The sequence below is a fragment of the Notechis scutatus genome, chromosome 2 (assembly GCF_049901735.1).
Source record: "Notechis scutatus isolate UNSWTSFEM ecotype Mainland chromosome 2, rNotScu1.2, whole genome shotgun sequence".
Classification (NCBI taxonomy): domain Eukaryota; kingdom Metazoa; phylum Chordata; class Lepidosauria; order Squamata; family Elapidae; genus Notechis; species Notechis scutatus.
The window spans coordinates 102,091,738-102,112,614 of NC_142010.1; the positions used below are offsets into that span (position 1 = coordinate 102,091,738).

Sequence of the window (20,877 nt, forward strand, 5' to 3'; positions counted from 1 at the left end):
CAGACAGACAAACATCTGGTGCAATCTGAATATTTATGCACTTTAAGTGCCTGGTAGATTTAATTAACCTGTGTTATTAATTTAGATAATGAAAAACCCCAGCACCACCACTAAAAAACAACACCACTACTATCGAGCTGCTTTCTGAAGATTAATTCCGTCAAATTTCGTTTGGATTCATAAACTCAGGCACTTTATAAATATATTCAGGTTTTTTTTTAGTAAAGAAAGACAACATATCTCATTCCTAACCACTAGCTCAATTTTCCTTTTGAATTTTAAGATAATTATCAGATATTTGGAATTACAGCTCAAGAGATTGTTTCAAGCTGTCATATAGTTACTGTTGTAGGAACAGCTTTCTATAATTAATCCATGGGAAACATCTGCCATTTGTCAATTAGAGATCAGAATGAGTTTTAAAAATAGAATTCTTGGCTCTTGTTTCTTTTCTCTTGTTGACTAGGGGAAAATGAGCTTTAAGGATCCCTGGAATTTAACCTCCTCTCTGAGCAAATGTACAATCAACAGGGAGCTGATGCTCCATTTTTTTTTCTGCAGGAGAAGCAATGTTCAAATCATACTTCCCTGTCATTTGGGACAAGTCAGTGCCCTGTTTGCTGATGCCAGAGAAGGGGGAATCTGGAAGTTATAATTTCAACAAATCTGAAAGGCTGATTAAAAGCTTCTAGATTCTTACTAATATTTGCTATTTTTGTATTGCCGTCTTGAAAATACAATATTATAATAAGCAATATTGTGATTCCTTGGGTCGCTGCCAGCAATCCTTCTGTTTTTAGTATTTGGTCAAATTAACATGGAGGTACAGAAAATGCATTATTGAATGCTGCTTACCCTCCATGTCAGCATCCTGTTTATTTACAACCATGTTTATCTCACTTTTTTCAGCAAAATATTTTAAAAGTCACACATAATATAGTCTAAATTCAAATTAACAGCTTAATTATTAAATGATGTTTTTCTAACAGTAGTCTTCAAACTGACTTCAGGGAAAATTCAACCAAGCATCCAAATAAGATGAATCCTGCATTGGAAAAATGTTAGCCGAGCATTGTTGCACAGACAAGGCAGCAGTATTAAAAAGCACCTGCCCATCTGCTTCACTTTGCAGGGGGAGGTGGAATCAGGCCTCTTAACATTGTGTTTATGTACAATGTACACAGTCTGCTCTTTACAAATAGAATCCAATGCAGAGTCCACAGTACCAGTTGAAAACCTAAAATACTGTATGTAGCAAAATATCTAAAGTTAGAACCTCCGGCAGAAAGCCACAAATGCAAGATATTACATGCACTGAAAAGCTTTCAGACTTATACCTTCAACCTAAGGTAAAACAAAAAAACCTTCACTGAATAGTGAAAAGACTATAACTATAAGATGAACCTTTCTTAGGAGGGCAGTCTAAAATATATAGTATTTTATTATAATATCTAAAACATTTAATAACAGCCTCCAAAAATCTTTAAAAAACAGAACTACTAGGACTACTAATAGTCATTTTGTCTCATGATGACAACAGGCTTGTAACAGCATGTCCTTGCCTATAAATAGCAAAATGTTGCCATGGAATAAAATTTCGTCACCTGTATAAAATTCCTCAAGGTAACCTGAGCGGATTCCTCAACCAGGGTCCTATCATGGGGCATTCCTCTCAAATAGCTACCCTCTTATTTCTCACAGTAGGGGAAAGCTTCTGAAGATCTTGAAGACCAGGTCAACAGATGAGGTGAGGTGCTGTCCAGGTTGTTGTGGGAATGGTCTTTTAAATAGTTGATTCCAGATAGTTTGAGATTCATCTCAGAGATGCTGCTGTATGTCAGAAACCTGAACACTTGCTGCTGCTTCATGCTTCTGCTCTAAAACCCGTGCAAAAACACCTGCTGTGTGTGTTTTGTGATTTTACTCAAAGTCCTACATTTTGGCTTGTATCAATGTCAAGAACAATCTCTCTTATTGTGACAAAAAGCTATACTGGGGTGATAAGAAAATTATTTATCTGACATAGGACTCAGCTAATCATTCTCATTATAGCAAAAAATAAAAATAAAAGCCTTCATTCTAATTTAATTGACCTTCACTTTTCAGAGATCCTGAATGATGTTATACACAGCATGAAGAAGGAAGGAGAATGGAAGGTTAGTACACCTAACCTTGGATGAGTTAAAGTTGTCTGATCAGTTTACTAATCTAAATTGTATGTATCTGCACTGGACTTTCTGTTTGTGTGTTTAAAAAAAATATCTGATGCCAGTTAATTCATCATACAGTAAACAATGGGCTATGTATTCAGTAGACCTGCTGTATCCTCCACTGTGACACTTAAGGTTCTTCACGCTTCTCATATCTTTTCCCGATGCAGCAAGGTAGCAAGTGAGCCTTGAAATTACTAACTGAGACAAAGATGTTATTAAATTAGTTTTGCTCTACTGGGTTTGCAAGTGTGTTATGTGGCTATGCTGATTATCTCATATCTATCCTACAATTTGCTGTCAAGTTAGTAAATATTCTCCATCTCAGAATATTCTGAAACATAGTTGCCCCTTTAAGCTACATACCCACAATATAACTGTGTGAAAAAGTCCTGCACGATTTACGGTTTGTGGTTTATGACATTTTTTGGATATGATATTTTATGCTAACTGCTATGCAAATATTGTTATATTTAAATAAATACTGGTGGTTTTTAAGTGAAAAGCATAAGCTTTTTGCAATTTGGTGCTGTTTGGATGGGGATTGTGAATTTTCTTGCATGCTTACAATGCATGCTTACAATGACTATGAAAACAGATTAACTGATGCATACCCAGTGGCATACGTGTTGCAATTACTAAGGCCGATGCTAGTGTTTTGTTAACGTTTTTATTGTTTGTGGCCCTGAAAAGGACTTTTAGGTAACTAAACATAGTTACTAATATGAAATTGGCCAGCCCTTATTGCTTATCACCAGGCGGCATCGCTTTAGCATCGACTGTACAGTATGCCAAGTGGACCAACGAACAGTGGGCCAAGGTCATCTTCAGTGACAAGAGCAATTTCTACTTGACTGGGAATCAGTGCAATAAGTATGTCAGAAGATTTCCAGTTGAAGAATTTAGGCGTACTGCCTGAATCTTATCTGTGAAGCATCCATTGCACGTGATGATCTGGGGCTGTATCGCTGCTTCTGGTATTGGTCGAATACAAATGCAGGGAATCATGAATTCCAAGCAGTATGTTGAAGTCCTGGAAAAGACCATGCTTCCTCAGCTCAGCAACTTGTCGGGAAGGACTTTTACTTCCAGGATGACAACGCTCCTTGTCATCGAGCCAAGTCCATCCAGCAGTGGATGAAGAAGCATGGTGTTCAACTCCTGGATTGGCCAGCTCAGAGCCCAGATTTGAACCCAATTGAGAACTTGTGAGCCAAGATTGGTTACGAAATAAGAAGCATCCGAAGACCAAGTAGGAGCTGATTGAATCCATTATGGTCACCAAAGATCATGTGCAAAGGCTTATACAGTGTATATACACATACACGTATACATATACATATACATATATATCAGTTTTATGTGTGTGTACGTACGTACATATCTGCATCATACATACATACATACATACATACATACACACACACACACACACACACATATACATATATATCCTTTCCTTTATCTTCCCTTCTGCAGTGAAGCTGCATTGATGAGATAATGGGTTTTAAAGGACTCTCCAATGCAAGTAAAAATGTTTTAAATGCCTAACTCTTCTCCATAGTAGTCTCAGAACTGGACTACTAAATGCTGACTTACATACCTCTTTACTAGCAAAATGGTATTACGATCCAACCATTCATAATGATAAAAATGCCTTAGAAAGAAGGTCAGATCCCTAAACTAAAAACCTCCAGGGTTATTTTGAAATAAGACTTGGGGTGGGGTGCAAAAATGGATATGGATGTGAGCATATTTCAGTTATCTACAAGTTTCGGAGTCGCAATAAAAAGTCGGAAGACCAATATAGAACTGAATAGGAGAATATAATTTTTTATAATTTCCACAGAAGGAAGTGCTTGGGAACATGAGTGTAGCTATTTGTTGTTCCATGCCTTTTTGTGACATAACTAATTACTTTAATTATACCTTTTCTCAACTTTAAAAATTGTTTCTTTATATGTAATATTTTTCCCCTCTCTGTCCCTGAAGGTCCTCATTATGGATCATTCCAGCACCCGCATTCTTTCCTCCTGCTTTAAGATGTCAGATCTTCTGGCTGAAGGAATCACAAGTGAGTGGCACAAGATATTGTCTATAGTTGATCCTATCAGGAGAGGCCTTCATTAGAGCTGGGAAGGCTTCTATCTTTTGTGGTACAATTCTTTGCCTCAGTTGCCCTACCCAGTGTGTCCATCCAGGCACAGTTGGGCCCTGGTTTCTTTAGATCAGTCTGCAGTCAGCTTCTTCTGATATTGTCAGAATTAGATATGTATATCCTTTTACTATTGTTTTTCCTCCTTCCATGCCCTAGGAATTGTTGCCCAGTTCTTTGTCCTTCCATCCAAATATCTAATACACATTTTACTTTCTTCAGTTATTGAAGATATAAATAAACGCCGAGAGCCCCTTCCCAGTCTGGAAGCCATCTATCTGATCAGCCCCATTGAGACGGTAGGTCCATTGCCTATTTGGGCAGTTAATACATTGATAAACGCCTCCTTAAAGATAGATCCTGTGAAATTTCTGCAGATACCAAGCCTAGTAATTAGAGCTTTCTGCCAACTCCTTGGGAAGGAAAAAACTTTCAATTTTCCTGAAGCCTCAGGGGGAATATTATTCACCCAGAGATCACTATGATTAAGCTGGTTGGTATAACCGGAGGGTCAAGATGTGGGAGTTAGTAGAAAATGTTTAGGATTTGTACAACTGCTGCTAACAGCCTGTTCTCCATTTGCAGTCTGTCCGTGCTCTGATAAATGACTTTAAAAGCACTCCCACATTCACATACAAGGCTGCCCACGTCTTCTTCACAGACAGTAAGTTCAAGGAATGTTCTCAGACAAACAAGATGTGTAGGACTAACTTGATGTCTTCTGATTAGGGGATCCTAGGATATAATATTTATTGGGAGCTGGGTTAGTGAAGAATATTCTAGGAGGCAAAAGCAACTGAATCTAAGTGTTGCCTTGTAATATATTTTTGCTATGAATCAAAGGGCTTTTATGCAATTGCTTGAGATACAATAGCAGAACTGTATGGCTGCTGGTCCTAGGAAGTTTTTTTTCTTCCATTTCTTCCATGTCCGATGGTCAGAGGCTGCCTGGACAAGTCCCTGCAGTTTTCCTTATGAGGTTTTTCAGATGTTTGCCCTTCCTTCCATCCTAGGTCTGAGAGAAAGTGAATGGTCCAAGTTTACCCAGTTGGTTTTGTGCTCAAGGCGGAACTAGAATTCAGTCTCCCAGTTTCTACCTGATGCTTTAACTACTACCCCAAGCCGGCTCTCTAATCCATAGTGACTAAATTGATGCATTTTATCTATTTAATTCATTCATTCTTGGCCAAAATTGTACAATTCATGTTAAGCCATGGTTTGTTTAACCATAATTTGATGAATAAATTATTTCATTAATGAATTCTTTTGAGAGGTAAACCATATTTTACACACCATAATAGCTAGATTCATCATTCTAACATTACATCCAAACAGGCAAAAAAAATTATGTCCTAGTGTAGTTCATGAACCCATTTCACTGAGAATATGAATTGTGCTAGACTCCAGAGAAGAATCTGACCAAGAGGGCTCAAAAGTAAATTTCTATTCTGAGGCACTTATGATGAAATTTTAAGTGTATGTAAGTGTTTCTGGGATTGAAAAACTTTCAGTAAAATGAATGGTACATCTGGAGGATGATGAACATAAACTCCCACCCTTGTCTTTCAGCCTGCCCAGATGATCTCTTTAATGAGCTTAGCAAGTCCCGGATCACAAAAGCAATCAAGACACTCAAGGAGATCAGTGTTGCCTTCCTTCCCTATGAATCACAGGTGAGGAAAAAAAGGGAACAGAGCAGGGACCTCTAATGTTCACTATAGGCTCAAGGTTGTAAGTATACATGAATTAACACTTTGAGAGATTTCACTTTTAATAAAAATAACTATATCGTGTTATTTTAAGGGTCTGTAGAACTTAAAGGGGGATGTGTATGTGGCACAATGGCTCAGTGGTTAAGAAGCCAAGCTTGTCAAAGCTGACAGCCTGGGTTCAAGATCTGAACATTGCGTGACAGGTCAAGCTCCTCTACTTGCCACAGCTCCTGCCCACTTAGCAGTTCGAAAGCATGAAAATACAAGTAGATAAATAGATAACACTTCTGCGGGAAGGTCACCATAACCATTTCATTTTTGCCGCATGCTCTGCAGTGTGATGTCATGTTGGCCATATGACCATGGAACCATCTTCAGACAACACTGGCTCCCTCTGCTAAGAAATGGAGATGAGCATCGCCCCCTAGAGTCGACATGACTGCTTAGGGGAAACCTTTAGAATTTGAGGACGGAGCCTGTGCAATTAAGGAGATTACATATAGACATCCTGGTCCTTCCAATTGTTTTGGATTCCAACTGTCATCAGCATTGTTAGTGATGAGAATTTGGAATTGTAATGTCTAACATGACTGGAGGAGGAATTCTGGGAGTTGAAGTCCACATGTCTTTAAGCTGTCAAGTTTGAAGACCCCTGATCTACACTTTAGTAAGTGACAAGAATCATCAATACAATGGGCACATGTGATGTTTATATATACTACATGAAATTCCATTGGGTAACTCTTGGACTTCTAAAAGAAAATCTGTAGTCTTCCCAGTTTCCAATTTGAGCAAAATACTTGCATGATCCAAGTGTTGAGAATGTTTTTTTTTTGTTTTTTTTGGGGGGGAGGGGTTGATCAGTCTTCTTGATCAGTTGTGTCCATTACATTTGCTTTATTATAAGTCAAGTAGCCCACGGCTTATTCTCATGTATTTGACTAGAGAGGATGATTTTCTTTCTTTTTCCTTATGAATTAGCTATTGAATTTATAACTAGCCTATTTGAGAGCCAGGTTGGTCTAATGGCTGAGGCACTGCATTAGAAAATAGAAAACTGTGAGTTCTAATCCTGCCTTAGACATGAAAGCTGGTTGGGTGACTTTAGACCTGTCACTCTCTCTCAGTCCATTTCATCCCACAGGATTATTATTGTGTGGAAAATAGGAGGAAATAGCATTAGGTATCTTCACCACCTTGAGTAATTTATAAAAGTAATAAAGGCGGAATTAAAAAATATTTTAAAACTCCTATCATTCCTCCTATCATTTTCTATCAAATTGCCCTGCGCCCACTCAGCATTTTGATTACTCTTTAAGACATCAAGCAAGAAAGTCCTTAAAACTTTCATTCAAGATTCTTCTAAGATTAGATGAAGCAGAATACACAAAGTTAATTACAAAGTTCTCAGAGCCAAGAAACTGCCAGCATTTAATGAAGTGTTGTACATCCAGAGAATAACCATTAATTCTATTCCTAATACGATGGCATGAAGTTCTGAATGAGGAAACTATGTCTAGAGGTGTTCTGACCCAAACCCTTTTCTAATAAAACAAACATGAACCAAAGGGAACAGAAACCTTTTAATGTTTCTTACGAATCCCCAGTTAAAAGGCTGCTGCAAACTAATTAATTTTGATAAACACAAGCCTCACCAAAACTGCGAGGCTGCCAAGAATAACAGATAAGAAATATTTTACAACACAAGAGTCTTCAAATACCAACTTAAGATACTGCAATGTTCACGAGGCTACACAGAAGGTTCGCTTCAGAACTGGCTTTTATCTTCTTGAAGGAGGGGCCATTACCTTGCAGCCTTACTCCCGAGTCGGCTGTGTTGCTGAAGCTGCTCTTTCTTGTGAGCAACCCTGCGCGCATGCGCACTTGGCACAGGCTCCTCGGGAACCTCCTCATCGCTGCTGCCAGCCCCCCACAATCTCTGAACGCAGCAGTCCACTCCCTAATGGTCCTGGCCCCTCATCCGAGTCCTCGCTCTCCTCAGCCGTCCGCACCTGCTGCCAGCTAACTGGAACAAGAGGAGTGACATCTAAGGTCATAGTGTCCTGACAAATACAGGACAGGGTCAATTCAGGATAGTTGTTCCTGGGGAAGGCAACTGTCAAACCCCACCCCACTCCCATAAATCTGCTTTGTGTCAGACTATTTTTAAGGAACTGGGACTATTGTGGAAACTATTGTGGAAAAAAATGTTACCAGAAGAACACTGTATGAGTTTACACTGCCTTTCTCATAGATCACTAATATAACACTCCCATTCCCCCTGCCCCCCCATTTCTTCTCTCCTCCTTCTCTTCAGGTGTACACCTTGGACAGCGCTCAAAGTTTCCATCATCTCTTTAGCCCCTACTGCAGGGAAGATAAAAACAACCACTTAGAGAAGATGGCAGAGCAGATTGCTACACTGTGTGACACCCTCAAGGAATACCCCTCAATTCGCTATAGGAAGTTAGTACAAAGGGAAGCGGGAGGGGAAAACTGATATTTTGCTGATGCTCTGTTTAAAACCATATAAAGAGAATGAGGACAAATTGGGGTGTAATACTTGGCAACATTGGAGTGCAGTTGTGGAGCATATTGGGGTGCGCCCACATCTATCCATTATGCAATGAAGCATCCTGCTACTTTCACTTGATGCAGACAGGGACTGGCCTACTGCTTCTAATGAATGTCTGCTGCCAGACCAGTTCATCTGCAGGATCTGATGCTTTAATCATGTGCGGGACATTGTTTCATCAATTGAGCCCCCTGGACACATCTCTGCTGCCAGGGATTGAAAGCGAACTTTCTTAGGCTATATGTGTATAAGAAAGTGGGCCAAGAAATACAAGAGGCAAGACACTCTTTACTTTGTCCAGGCATTGGTCTCCCTTCCAGAATGCCAGAAGCCCTGTTACTAAATAACTGTGTGTTTGTGGTTGCAGTGGTTCTGAAGACTGTTGCCTATTGGCCGATGCAGTGTTGGCAAAGCTGAACGCCTTCAAAGCAGATAACCCAACCATGGGAGAGGTGAGTAGTCCCAGAGTATCCCAGAATGTTGAAGAGCAGGCCAGTGGGTGGAACAAGACCGCAAAGACTGTTGTGTCACTTAGTGAAGGATTTAAGAATGAACAGGTTGGGTTTAGAAACCATTTTCTAATCTCTCGTCTCTAGTTGGAAGAATCCATCTTCCAAACACTATCCTTGATTATAAACAGCATATTTCATTTAAGTGGAAGTGGAGATGCCCAGCCAAGCATGTCAAGATGCTTTTCACAGAGGTCTCCAGGAGAGGCCCTTTGTCAGCTGGATAGCTCTTGCCAAGTCACATTTAGACCTTCACTAAAGACCAAGATCACAGGGGAAAATGACTGCAGTCTCTTTTACTGTGGGTTATCTATTTAATTGGAATAGTACTATCTGTGTACAATGGTTCTTCTTTAACCCTTTCCCAGACTTACCATTCAGCAACATCACTTTCTCCAAGTGGCATTTCTAGTGGGTGAGCAAGAAGTCAGGAAATCAGACAGCGATCAGAAAAATGGTCTCTAGAGATAAGATTGAAGCACACTATTTGTACAAATTCTCACTGCTGCATTTCAGTCCTAAATAAATTGTTGTGGGAAGTCCTCCAGATTTGCCACATACCATCTAGTTAGCTAATAAACTGTTGATCTTTATGATTAGTCACGGAAATGCCCACATCCTGCTGTGGTGCCTCACCATGGCGATGGGAAATATCTCTGGGATGGGATGAGCAAAGAATGCCAAGAATATATATTCTCTGAAGTATTACCCAAGGCATGAATCCCAGCTGTCCAGCTAAAGAAAACAGTACCCATAATGCTATACAAAGATGCTGGAGGCAGACGATCACTCTAATGACAATGGCAAAAGCATTGTTTCATACTGCACAGGAGAAAGCAACGATAATCCAAGAAAAAAGCATGGATAAAAATGTAAAATGATCTACAATATAATGCTGGGTGATGGCTGTTCAGGCTGGGCCATCAACTTACTGTTGTTTTTCTTACTACTAAGAAAAAAACCTGAAGAGTACTAATGATGTTTATGACGTGGCTAGATTAAAGAAGTCTAGTTGCTGATTTTGTAACAGGAAAAGAAAATTCAAAGCTGCAGAGACAGAATTATAGTGGAGACATGAAGCGTAAGAACATGAGAAAGCTCAAAAACTGAAAAAATCTAAACTACTACAAAATGACATCATGGACAACAGCGAATGGAGATAGACTGGAACTCCACATTTTGAGTCAGAGAATCACGCTGTTTACTACTCAAGACATGAAAACCAAGGCTGGAAAAATGCTTTTATAGTTAGAAAAGGTTTGCAAGAACAGTACTTGTCTGCAATCAAATATATCAATAAGACCTTGTGGACAGTTAACATCAGTTAGATTTTTAGTTTGACATGTGTCCTAATGTGTCCTCCAACAACTGATGCAGAAGCAGAATTTAATGGTCAAGTTTAATTTATATGTGCTGCTTGTGATTAGAGACTGGAATGCCAAAACTGGAAATATTAAGGAAGAAAATGTAGTTGGACTATATGTCTTAAGAAACCAAAATGAAACAGGAGAATGTCTTATTTCTGCCAATCCATTTTACTTCTTATTCAAGAAGCTTCTTCAGCTCTTCATCTTCACCGAAAAACAAGAAAGTCCAGTTACCTCTTGAAAAAGCACCTTTGGGACAGCCAATCCAATTATTTCTTCATTTACTAACATTGTCTATGTGGGCATCTTTAGATGGAATACATAGAAATCAAATTGACTACATTATTGCTAAAATCAAGTGGAGTTGTTTAATAATATAACCAGGTGGTGACTGTGAAACAGATTGCAAACTGTTTATGTGCAAGTTCCCATGTTAAGCCAGAAGAAGAAGAAAGCCAACCAGTTTCCATCTTGACCCTATATCCACCATTTTCAAAGCGAGTATCATTAATTGCCTTGAAGACCTGAATTTCATTCACTGCAGCCTAGAACTTGGTAATCATGAAGGCCTTAGAAAAGATACTCAAATGACTTTGATGTCAGACTAATGCAGGACTAGTGCAGAGCAATGCAGATATTCTTTCTGACACTCTATGGAGGGAAAGTTAAGAATTTGAAGAAACAGGAAAGAAAGAGTGGTCACATTTTGAAATCTAATGTTGGAGAACACCTCTGGAATATTATAGACATACAAAAAAACAACCCAAATAGATTAGATTAGAACAGATCAAATCAGATAGCCATGCTCAAATCATCATATTCTAGACATGAGACCCAGCTCTCTGAAGAAATCTGTAATGCTGGAAGAGGTAGAAGAAAAGAGAAGAAGAGGGCAAGAAGGACCAAGATGGGTGGACTCAGTTAATGTGGTGATGGGTGCACTAATGGAAAACCTGAAAGATCGGGTTGGATACAGATTGTTATGGAGAAAATCTATTTAAGAATTCACAACAATGTGATAGTATACAATCAATCAATTCATTATGATTAGAACCAAGATAGTCTACCTAAGGTTTCTAGAAAAAAACACCCTTGATTACACTCAAGTTTGTAACAATTCTGCAACACAGTAACTTATCATAGTGGTATGTCAATTGCTGCATAAAGAAAAGGCCAGTCTGACTTTTATTGGTGGGTGTAAAATCCTCTCAAAATAAAAATACAATAAAGAATGTTAACCAGGAGGGAGGCAATAGTTAGGAGAATTTCCTAATTACGTAGCCATTAGGAGGAGAAGGAACTTGTTCCATCTATGGCTGAGATCTTCCCATGTCATTACTTGAATCAACTTCTTTGCCTCAAATGATTTTTAAGCAAGGCTTTCCACTGGCTGTAATTTGTTTTTAAACAACTATTAATGAACAGGAATGCTGTATCAAATATGGTCTTGGAGTTGGAGGAGTGTTCTTACTGCTGCTAACCAAAGGACGAATGCAGACATTCCATCTTTCTGTATTTAATCAGTTTTGGTGGCAAAAATGATAAAATAATGAAAAGCAAACACAAGACATTATTGTGTGAAAACCCAACAGCTGCAGAATTCTGCATACAAGGCAAGATGGCTTCATAACAGAAGCTCTAGAAAGTGTGTTGCTATTGAATAGGGAGCGTGCTGCTTTTTCCTTTAAGAAAGTGGTAGTAGTTTCACGTTGACTTATCTATAGCAAGCTATTTTGAGACAATATATTTTCTACAGCCCTTGCATGCGTTTTTATGAGTTATCAAGTAGCCATTAAACTCCTGAATGCATGAAAAGGGATGCTATTTATCTTTCTGCATCAGTAATGCTTGGATATGTTAGCTCTCCCTTGCTAGTACCTGTGTGGTTGAGATTTCTGAGATTGTGCAGTTGCAACATAACCAACGAACATTGGTTTAGAAAAGGCTGTTCTAACCTACCTTCTGCATCTGGAGGGCTGTTGTACTCACTGAAAGGAAGATTAATGCCCATATACACTATTTGCACGCCACCTGCAGGCTAAGTGATATATTGCATTGTACTGCGGCACCAAAGAGTGGCCCAACAGTGCTACAACTGTTTTGAATAGCCCTTGTGCATGCTGAAAATGCCTTGGTAACAATGATGCCCTTGCTGCTGCCTTTGTAAATGTCTTAACTGGATGTTAAACAGCTGGCGACATTTAGATAAAACTGGGTTCTCCTGCCATCCTCTCCCAGTCATCACAACCAAAGTACCCTCAAAACTCAGGACATTATTAGGTCAGTTAAAGATATTGTGGACATGGTGGGATGTCCAAGTAGAATCTAAATGACTTGTTTCAAATGGCTTTAGAGCAGAATCTGCACAATAGAGAATTAACAGCCTCTATTTGCCTGTTTCGTTGCTTTCAGAGTATAAGTCCATTGTACTTATGGGATTGTTTACTTGGAAGGGGGTTTGCATTGTTTGAATAATAAATTTTTGATCAGGATCCCTACCCAAGATGATTAGAGAGGCTGCACACAGTCAACCACGTTTGGAGGGGAGATTGGGTCTGCACTACTCAGCTGTTTCACTCTTCCTTAGTGCCTGTAGCAGGGCTGCCATTAAATAATTAGCAGTGCAGCTCTGTGGCAGTCTGAGGTTGGGGAAGTTTATTTCCAAATAGGATTACAGATTAAATCAATCTTGCCCAGGGTTTCATACATTTCTTAAGATGCAAGGTGTGTCCTGTGGATGACTTTCAGACCATGCCTAAGAACTCTGCTTAGCAGGGAAAGATGCAGCATAACACAGAGACCAAAATCACAAGGTTGGGGTTTTGTTTTTGTTTTTTTTGTCTTCCCCTTTTTCTGCTTTCAGGGCCCTGACAAATCTCGATCACAGCTTCTGATAGTTGACCGCAGCTATGATCTGGTGTCACCACTTCTTCATGAGCTCACCTTTCAAGCCATGGCCTACGACTTGCTCAACATTGAGAGCGATACTTACCGGTGAGAGCTATTGTGGGGGATAAAGAACAAATAAGAGAGTTATGAAATAATTCTGTGCCTTCCCACTTAGAGAGCAACCATATGTTTCTTACAGAATATTACTATGTTGCCTTTCTTCAGGTATGAATCCACAGGCATTAGTGACTCCAGAGAAAAGGTAGTACTCTTGGATGAGGATGATGACCTCTGGATGCAATTACGCCATATGCACATCGCAGACGTATCCAAGTGAGACCTTACCCATCTATGCAGCCCTACATACAACTGCCTGGTTACCTGATGGGTTTGTGAATCAGGCAGAACAATAACTGGCTGGAGTGAAATAACCCTGCTTGGAGCCCTTCTTCCTAAATTGATCTGGATTGCCATTGGTGTCCATTTTGAAGAGGGTGGAGGGAATGTTGCTAATCCTGAATTATTGCCATTTCTGGTGCAGAGAGCCCTGGATTTTGAAGGCAGCACAGAATCCATTGTTGTGAGAGAGATGAAGAGTTGCACTTTTGGGATGAGTGTTTGTAGTTGGTCCTGAATGTGACCTCTTTCCACAGGAAAGTGACTGAGCTCCTGCGTACCTTCTGTGAAAGCAAAAGGCTCACCACAGATAAGGTAGGATGCCCAGAGCTTCGCCTTGGCTGTGATTTGCCTTCCCGAGAGACATACATTGTGTGTGTGTTGGGGGGGGGGGGGGCTTCTTTGATTCAGTGAAAGAAAACACCAGATTGCTGTTTGGTTTTTCAACGAGGAAAATCAACCTTACTTAACTTGGTCTCATTTGTTCTGGACAACATTTTGAAAACCCAGTTACGTGCACAATGCACAAGAAAGGTTGAGGGGTACAGATGGTGTGAAAACAAGAGGGCCTTTGGGTACACCAAAATGAGGCAGAGCAACAAAAGTGACATTGAAGTCATTTGGGAGAATAAGAGCCAGTATAGAATTGGGAATGACATTCCTCCATAGAACCTGCATACAAACTGAAATTCTGGACGAAATTACTTTATTTCCGTTCTTTGAAGTTTTAACATTGAGTTTCTTCATGCATCTTGAGTGATTGCTCTAGAAATTTAGAACTTGCTTAGCCAGACTTAAAAGACAGAGGAACTATCAGCCTGTAAGTCTTGTAAGACAGCTTTCATTAACCTGAATACCCTGCACATACCTTGGGGCCAAGTCCAGGGTATCTAGGAGTATTAGGAGCTCATTCAGTCAAGTTGTAGGCAGCTGTTGTAAGACGAGAGAGTTGCTTCTATCTGAAATGGTACTATTACTTGGATTACCTTTACGTTGAGTTCGTCATGGGCAATGGCTGTTTTTCTTTCTAGGCTAACATTAAAGACCTCTCTCAGATCCTGAAGAAGATGCCTCAATACCAGAAAGAAGTTCACAAGGTAAAAGATGCAAAATGTACCATGTGGCTGTACATAATTATTTGTGTGCTGCAGTCAGTTACATAAGTGATTTAAAGTAAGTCAATCCAATAATCAGCCACTATCAATTAGCATAAATTAGAGTATACAGTGAAAATTGTTTCATGTTCTAAAATGTCATTAAATCTGACACTAAAAGGCTGAATAAAAGAAACTGGGGGCATGTCCACATAGACTCTTGCACCAATCCAAAATCAGATCTGGACATGTTGTTCACTTATGTTTAATTGCTGAGCTAATATATTTTGATTGCAGCAAATCCAATATCAGGAAAAAAAACTTTTTCCCATTTATAGACATGGAGGTCTATAATTTTCCCAGCAGTAAGAATGTTTGCCTCACCCTGCCTTCTGGCTCTTTGGCTTCAACTGACATGATACAGTCTTTCCAGTTCTTTATCTGCAAACCTGTAGAAACATGAGTTTACAACTTCTAAACTAAAAAGCTTGATTCCTTCACCCATCCATGTGTATCTAAATGGCCTGGCTAAATTTAAGCTCTAAAAGAATTGAGGCAGGACATGGATGACAGCTTATAATGACAGCTCCAAAAGACTACAATCCCCGTTGTTACGAATTCCACAAAACTTAGCCAGTCCCATCTTGGCACTATTCTCATACTTTCTGAATGTTCTGCACCAAACTGCTGCTGCTTCCTTGAGCTTCCATGGAAGCTAGCTGTTTTGTTTTGTTTTTTGAGAACCATAATTGGTTGTGAGAAAGATATCTCTCATTTTGTGTTGTCTTCAAAATCGTCATTTTCCACATGCTGTGCTGAGCCAAAATCTTTATCCAGAGACACCCTGAGAATCTCATCTCTTGCTCTCCCTCCCTCCCTCCTTCTCTCAGAATAATCACAGGGACCAGCTTAATTTCATTTGTATATCTTTTATTGATCATGGCATTTCTAGCTATTGCAGAATGTGGCTATTTTTTTCAGGAGTCCCTTCGATCTTGCCTTGCTCATTAGCTACAGGCAACTTTTTGTTCATTGGAGCAGCAGGAGGGAAAAACTTTAATGGTGGCAAAAAGCCCATTTCTTACCATCCTCTTTCATCCTGCAGTATTCCACCCATTTGCATCTGGCTGAAGACTGTATGAATGCCTTTAAGGGCACCATAGAGAAGCTGTGCAGTGTGGAGCAGGTAGGCATATTATGAATTCAGAGGAGCTGAGAACAAGAGGGAATGGCCATGGCAGCCCAATTCTGTGTATTCACAGTGAAGTACAACCTACTTTGGGTGTCTCCTTCTCTTCCCTGGTGAAAAGGATCGATTCTGATGGGCATCTCTTCTCCCTCCTCACAGGACCTGGCCACAGGGGCAGATGCTGAAGGGGAGAAAATCAAGAACCCAATGAAGAGTATCGTGCCAATTGTCCTTGATACCAGTGTGGAGGCATTTGATAAGATTCGCATTATCCTGCTTTGCATACTTCTCCAGAATGGTACTGTTGCTGGATAACTTCTCTCTCAGCTGCCTAGGTTAGGGAAAAGGTCCCCTGCAAGGACCAAAAGGAAGAGAAATTTCAGGGCGCTTCTTGCGCATACCCAGATGCCATGTTCACACAACACTGCTAGGTGTTATATCTGTTTCCTAGGAGGTGTTAAATCTCCTCTATGACTAGCTACATCAAACTCATAAGTCTTGGGAGGTTGTCTCAACTGCCATTTTAAAGTCCTCTAAGCCACCACAGAAAAGAAGGCTCTTGTTTCTGTTTTTAATTTTTGTTTCTACAGAACATTTAAAAAAAAAACATAAAAATCCATAGTAGCACAATCAGAGCGATCACACTCATGGTTAGTGCTCATCTACTTCCTGTCCTGGGTGATGAAAACTGAAATGGCAACAGAAACAGAGAAGTGCTGGCCAAGAAACCAGGAGACTGGGAGTTCTAGAATCCCTTAGACATGAAGACCATCTTGTGGGGAAACTAGGCGATGACTTCCAATTGAAAAACGCAGATTGTGCTAAGAAGCAGAAGAAACAATAGATTCACAAAAAGATTCACTTCAGCACCTGTAAAAATTGGTGGGAATAAATTGGTTGAATTGAAAAGTAGTTGTATAGGCCAAGTTAAAATATAGTGGGATTACCAGATACAAACTGATAAACCTTTGGAGCACAATACATCAGATTTAACAGGGGTTGAGAAAAATATAATGTGGATTATTGATGTGGCAATAGCAGGGGATAATATAATAGAAAGCAAAGGTTATCAAACTCTGGATGCCTCTGCTTGAGCTGTATTCCTTTTACCTAGGTATTAATGAGGAAAACCTCACCAAGCTCATCCAACATGCCAACATCCAGCAGGAGAGAGACATCCTCTACAATATGCACTGTCTGGGAGCTGCCATCATGCCAGAGGTATTTCACATACGCACCTGCCTAGTGACATTTGTTGGGCAGGTAGCTTGTGCCTGTGCGGTTTGTGCATAGTTACCACTCCCTAGTGCAGTCTGAATGATGGCCCTGGCAGTTGAAGGACAAGGGTAACCTCTGGCTATTCTATTGATGAAAACGAGAATCCCTCTTAAGTCCGCCAGTGTTGTATGTTTCTCTACTCATTCTTCTCTTTGCTCCTTTCCTCACTTGCCTATCCGTCAGCCAGTCCTGCTGGAGCCATATAGGTAAGCAACTCCATCTTCCTCTAAACACTGAACTTTCCTGAGCCATCTTGTCCATCCCCTCCTGTCTTTCTTTCAACAGGCCCAGTTCCTGCTCTTTTTATTTTTTTCAATGGGCTTTTTTTTTTTTACTCGCAGGACACTGGTGGAAACTTGAAGCCTGTGAGGAAAGTGCGGTTAGAGCCTACTTATCAACTCTCCCGGTGGATTCCCATTCTTAAGGATGTCATGGAGGTAAACAGAAGGAGGGAGAGGGAGCTGGCTGCCTTGAGTGTTGGTTGTGTACTTGAAGATGGATTTGGCTTCAGTCCTGAGGCAAATCCAGTTCAGAATCTATCTACCCTGTGTATCTTTGTGACCTGGATTGCACAGGAAAAAATATTAAGCTATTGCCATAGAAAATAAACGAAAGATAAATCATGAAGTCATTATTTATTACTATGTTGTTCTGTAATCCAGACCTATTGTGCAGGCAAACTGCACGACTTTGACTTCTTGCTTATACAGTAGTGGTCATCAGGATGGAATTTTTGAGAACAGGGAAAAAGACAAATGAAAATGGCTGTGCAAACTGAGCAGTCGGGATCAGCCATATGGCTTCTGTAGCTTTTTACACACTCCCAGGTTTTATCAAACCAGAAAAAAGGGAACCTGTCTTTTTGCTTTTGCTCCTCTTGACACAGGATGCCATTGAAGACAAGCTGGATAAGAAGGTCTGGCCCTATGTGTCTTGCCCTGCCCCTGGTCCCTGTTCCCAAACTGCTGTGAGGTGAGTGATGCTCCAAGTAGAAGAAAGCATAAGGCAGCGCCATTTTTTAACACAGAGACCAGATCTAAATGTCAATGATAAGGAGAAAATTTACTCACCTCTTACATAAAGAGACTTGCTTTTCCACTTAAGCTTTGTTGAAGAACACTTGCACATCACGTATGCTCCTGTTTGAAAGGATTGTAGGTGCAACATCGCCTACCCTTGAACAGCTGAAGAGTATATAATAGAGCTGGTTCTTTCTATGTACATTTGGAAGGGTGGGATCCTTCATATCTTGGGCCAGCTTTGGTGTTGCATGTTCCCAGGGAGCTGTCTAGCATACAAGGAAAGGCTGCTTTTCCCAGATTGCTCGGCTGACAGTCTTTTTGCAGTTGGTTCCTGTGCCCACATCCATTTTTGTTTCATAGTGCCCGTTTTGGACATTGGCACAAGACCAAGACAGCAACTGAGTATAGGACAGGACCCCGCCTTATCCTGTATGTGCTTGGCGGTGTTACCATGTCAGAGATGCGTTGTGCCTATGAAGTCACGGAGGCTACTGATGGAAAATGGGAAGTGCTGATTGGTAAGCGCACAGCCAGTAGATAGGCTGTTTCCTCACACGTGTCTTGTTTTTTATGGGCTTCTGTTGTAATCCTCCTCTCCCAACAGGCTCATCCCACATCTTGACTCCCAAGCAGTTCCTGGAAGATGTGCGCAACCTGACTGAGCAGGCACCCCTGAAGAGCTAAAACTTCTCCTAGCCCCTAAGAGACTTGCTGGCAGCTGTTCCATTAGCTACCTTTTTCTTCAGCAAGATGGCTTCTTCCTCATCGATGTCTTTGTTTGAACTCTTCTGAGGCTGGCCCTGTCTTGAGCCAATCTTGAGCCAGCTATCATGATTGAATTGACACTGGAAGGACCTCGCCCAGGGCCTAGACTGAAGATAAGGATCTATCTTCATCTTCATCTCTTATTATGATGTGGTTTTCTGGATACCCTTTATTTTTCTGCCCTCCCACAAATAAGGGAAGAAGGAGGGGCTATGTAATTCATGAATAAGTCTCTCCTGTTCTTGCCTAGCAGTTATTTGTTCCATTATATGAGGACTTGTCAAGAAATCAATTCTTTTGACTTGATATACACAACTTTGATGGGCTTCATCAGAGCCTGTTTTTTCTTTTCTTTTTTTCCCTCAGCATAGGAAATTGATCAGCAAAAGTGATTGCTTGTTCTTCCTTTATGGAAATGTTCTGGAACAAACTGTCATTTCTGGATTCCCACATTTAGAAATTTGGCTGTTCTTTTAACACTTAGCTTGAAAGGATGATTGATTTTGCTGAAGAGGTCATGTGCTGTCTTCGTTATAAAGATTGCACAGCTCAGCTGAGGAATTGCAATTTTTAAAATAAATATGAAACTCAAGATTGTTGTCCTCTTCTGTAGAGGAGATTCCAAGCTGTGTTAGGCAAGAAGATAATTTTTGCTTCCCATATAAAAAATTGGGTATGTCAGTCTTCATCTTGGAAAGTTACTGTGCCAATTGAAAATGGTACTCTTTATGAGAGTGTCTTTATTTTGGCCTTGCTCCACAACATACTACAAAGGGCTTCCTGATAACTGCATGAAAACAACACTTGGTCAAAAATGTGGCAGCAAGACTGTTCATGATGCAGTGAAATGTATGCTACTGCTTTACACTCCACAAGTGTCTTTGCTTGTATTTCTGGCCTTAGTTTAAAATGTTCAAATTAAACATTTAACCAGAGCTGTCTCTTTTCATGCATGCTGCCCAAATTATCTTCAGAATACCTTCAGATATTTAACGTATTTATTATTAAAAGATGTTACAGTATTTTAAGTTTATAAATTTCAATAAATGTGTAAAGATTATTTATGCATTTCTGTAATTAAAAGATATTAGAGATATTTTCAGATGGTCCAACTCCGACACCCTCCCAAAAGGTGAGACGGAGACCATGATGACACTCATTCTAGAGAGACTTATCTGGCATGAATGATCACCTGGGAGCCAGAATAATTTGCCTGTGAAAATAAACAAGGCTTCATCTTTTTTTAAAATCTACATTTAAACTGTTTAACTCTTTCTATGGCACAGATTTATTCAGGCTTTCTTGTGTATTTGTTTCTTAATGTTTAGAGGGGGTATGTTATCTGCATTATCTGATGCTGTATAAATTTAAGCTGCATTCACTGAACTGCCCAGACAGAATGTAGCTATTGGCTGTTACAGAGTCAAAATAAAAATAGAAAAAAGAAAAATTTGCTGTGCCATGAGAAAAAAATAGATACGTCGTTTGATTTAGTGCTAAACATGGAGTAGCTTTACATCCTGTGATAATTGCAAGTAGAGAGGTCCTTTTTAATTAATATTTTAATGCTAAATTAATCAGCAAAAGTACAGGTATATATAACAATATTAAAGGATCAATACAACCTCATAACTGACAAGTACATTAATAATAAAAAGAGGAAGAGGAGGAGAAATATGTAATTGCAAAAAATTTGTATTGCTCAAAAGTTTTTTC

At 39.9% G+C, this 20,877-nt stretch overlaps 1 protein-coding gene across 2 annotated transcripts in view; it reads left to right on the forward strand.

The window, feature by feature from the left end:
• STXBP2 (syntaxin binding protein 2) overlaps positions 1 to 20,221 on the forward strand; it is a 32,770-nt gene extending 12,549 nt beyond the window's left edge. Inside the window, exons 1-19 of one of the 2 annotated variants that reach the window (XM_087955616.1) lie at positions 1,707 to 1,747; positions 2,107 to 2,156; positions 4,203 to 4,284; positions 4,588 to 4,664; positions 4,951 to 5,029; positions 5,935 to 6,038; positions 8,395 to 8,543; positions 9,020 to 9,104; positions 13,392 to 13,522; positions 13,643 to 13,750; positions 14,071 to 14,128; positions 14,845 to 14,910; positions 16,013 to 16,093; positions 16,256 to 16,394; positions 17,211 to 17,317; positions 17,716 to 17,811; positions 18,261 to 18,346; positions 18,757 to 18,914; positions 19,001 to 20,221. In XM_087955616.1, the coding sequence (XP_087811742.1) occupies positions 2,133 to 2,156; positions 4,203 to 4,284; positions 4,588 to 4,664; positions 4,951 to 5,029; positions 5,935 to 6,038; positions 8,395 to 8,543; positions 9,020 to 9,104; positions 13,392 to 13,522; positions 13,643 to 13,750; positions 14,071 to 14,128; positions 14,845 to 14,910; positions 16,013 to 16,093; positions 16,256 to 16,394; positions 17,211 to 17,317; positions 17,716 to 17,811; positions 18,261 to 18,346; positions 18,757 to 18,914; positions 19,001 to 19,080 (1,710 nt within the window). In that variant the 5' untranslated portion in view covers positions 1,707 to 1,747; positions 2,107 to 2,132 and the 3' untranslated portion in view covers positions 19,081 to 20,221. Of the gene's footprint in view, positions 1 to 1,706; positions 1,748 to 2,106; positions 2,157 to 4,202; positions 4,285 to 4,587; positions 4,665 to 4,950; positions 5,030 to 5,934; positions 6,039 to 8,394; positions 8,544 to 9,019; positions 9,105 to 13,391; positions 13,523 to 13,642; positions 13,751 to 14,070; positions 14,129 to 14,844; positions 14,911 to 16,012; positions 16,094 to 16,255; positions 16,395 to 17,210; positions 17,318 to 17,715; positions 17,812 to 18,260; positions 18,347 to 18,756; positions 18,915 to 19,000 lie in introns of those variants that run through there. The other variant, XM_026676943.2, reaches the window with a different exon arrangement.
• The last annotated feature ends 656 nt before the right edge of the window (positions 20,222 to 20,877 follow it).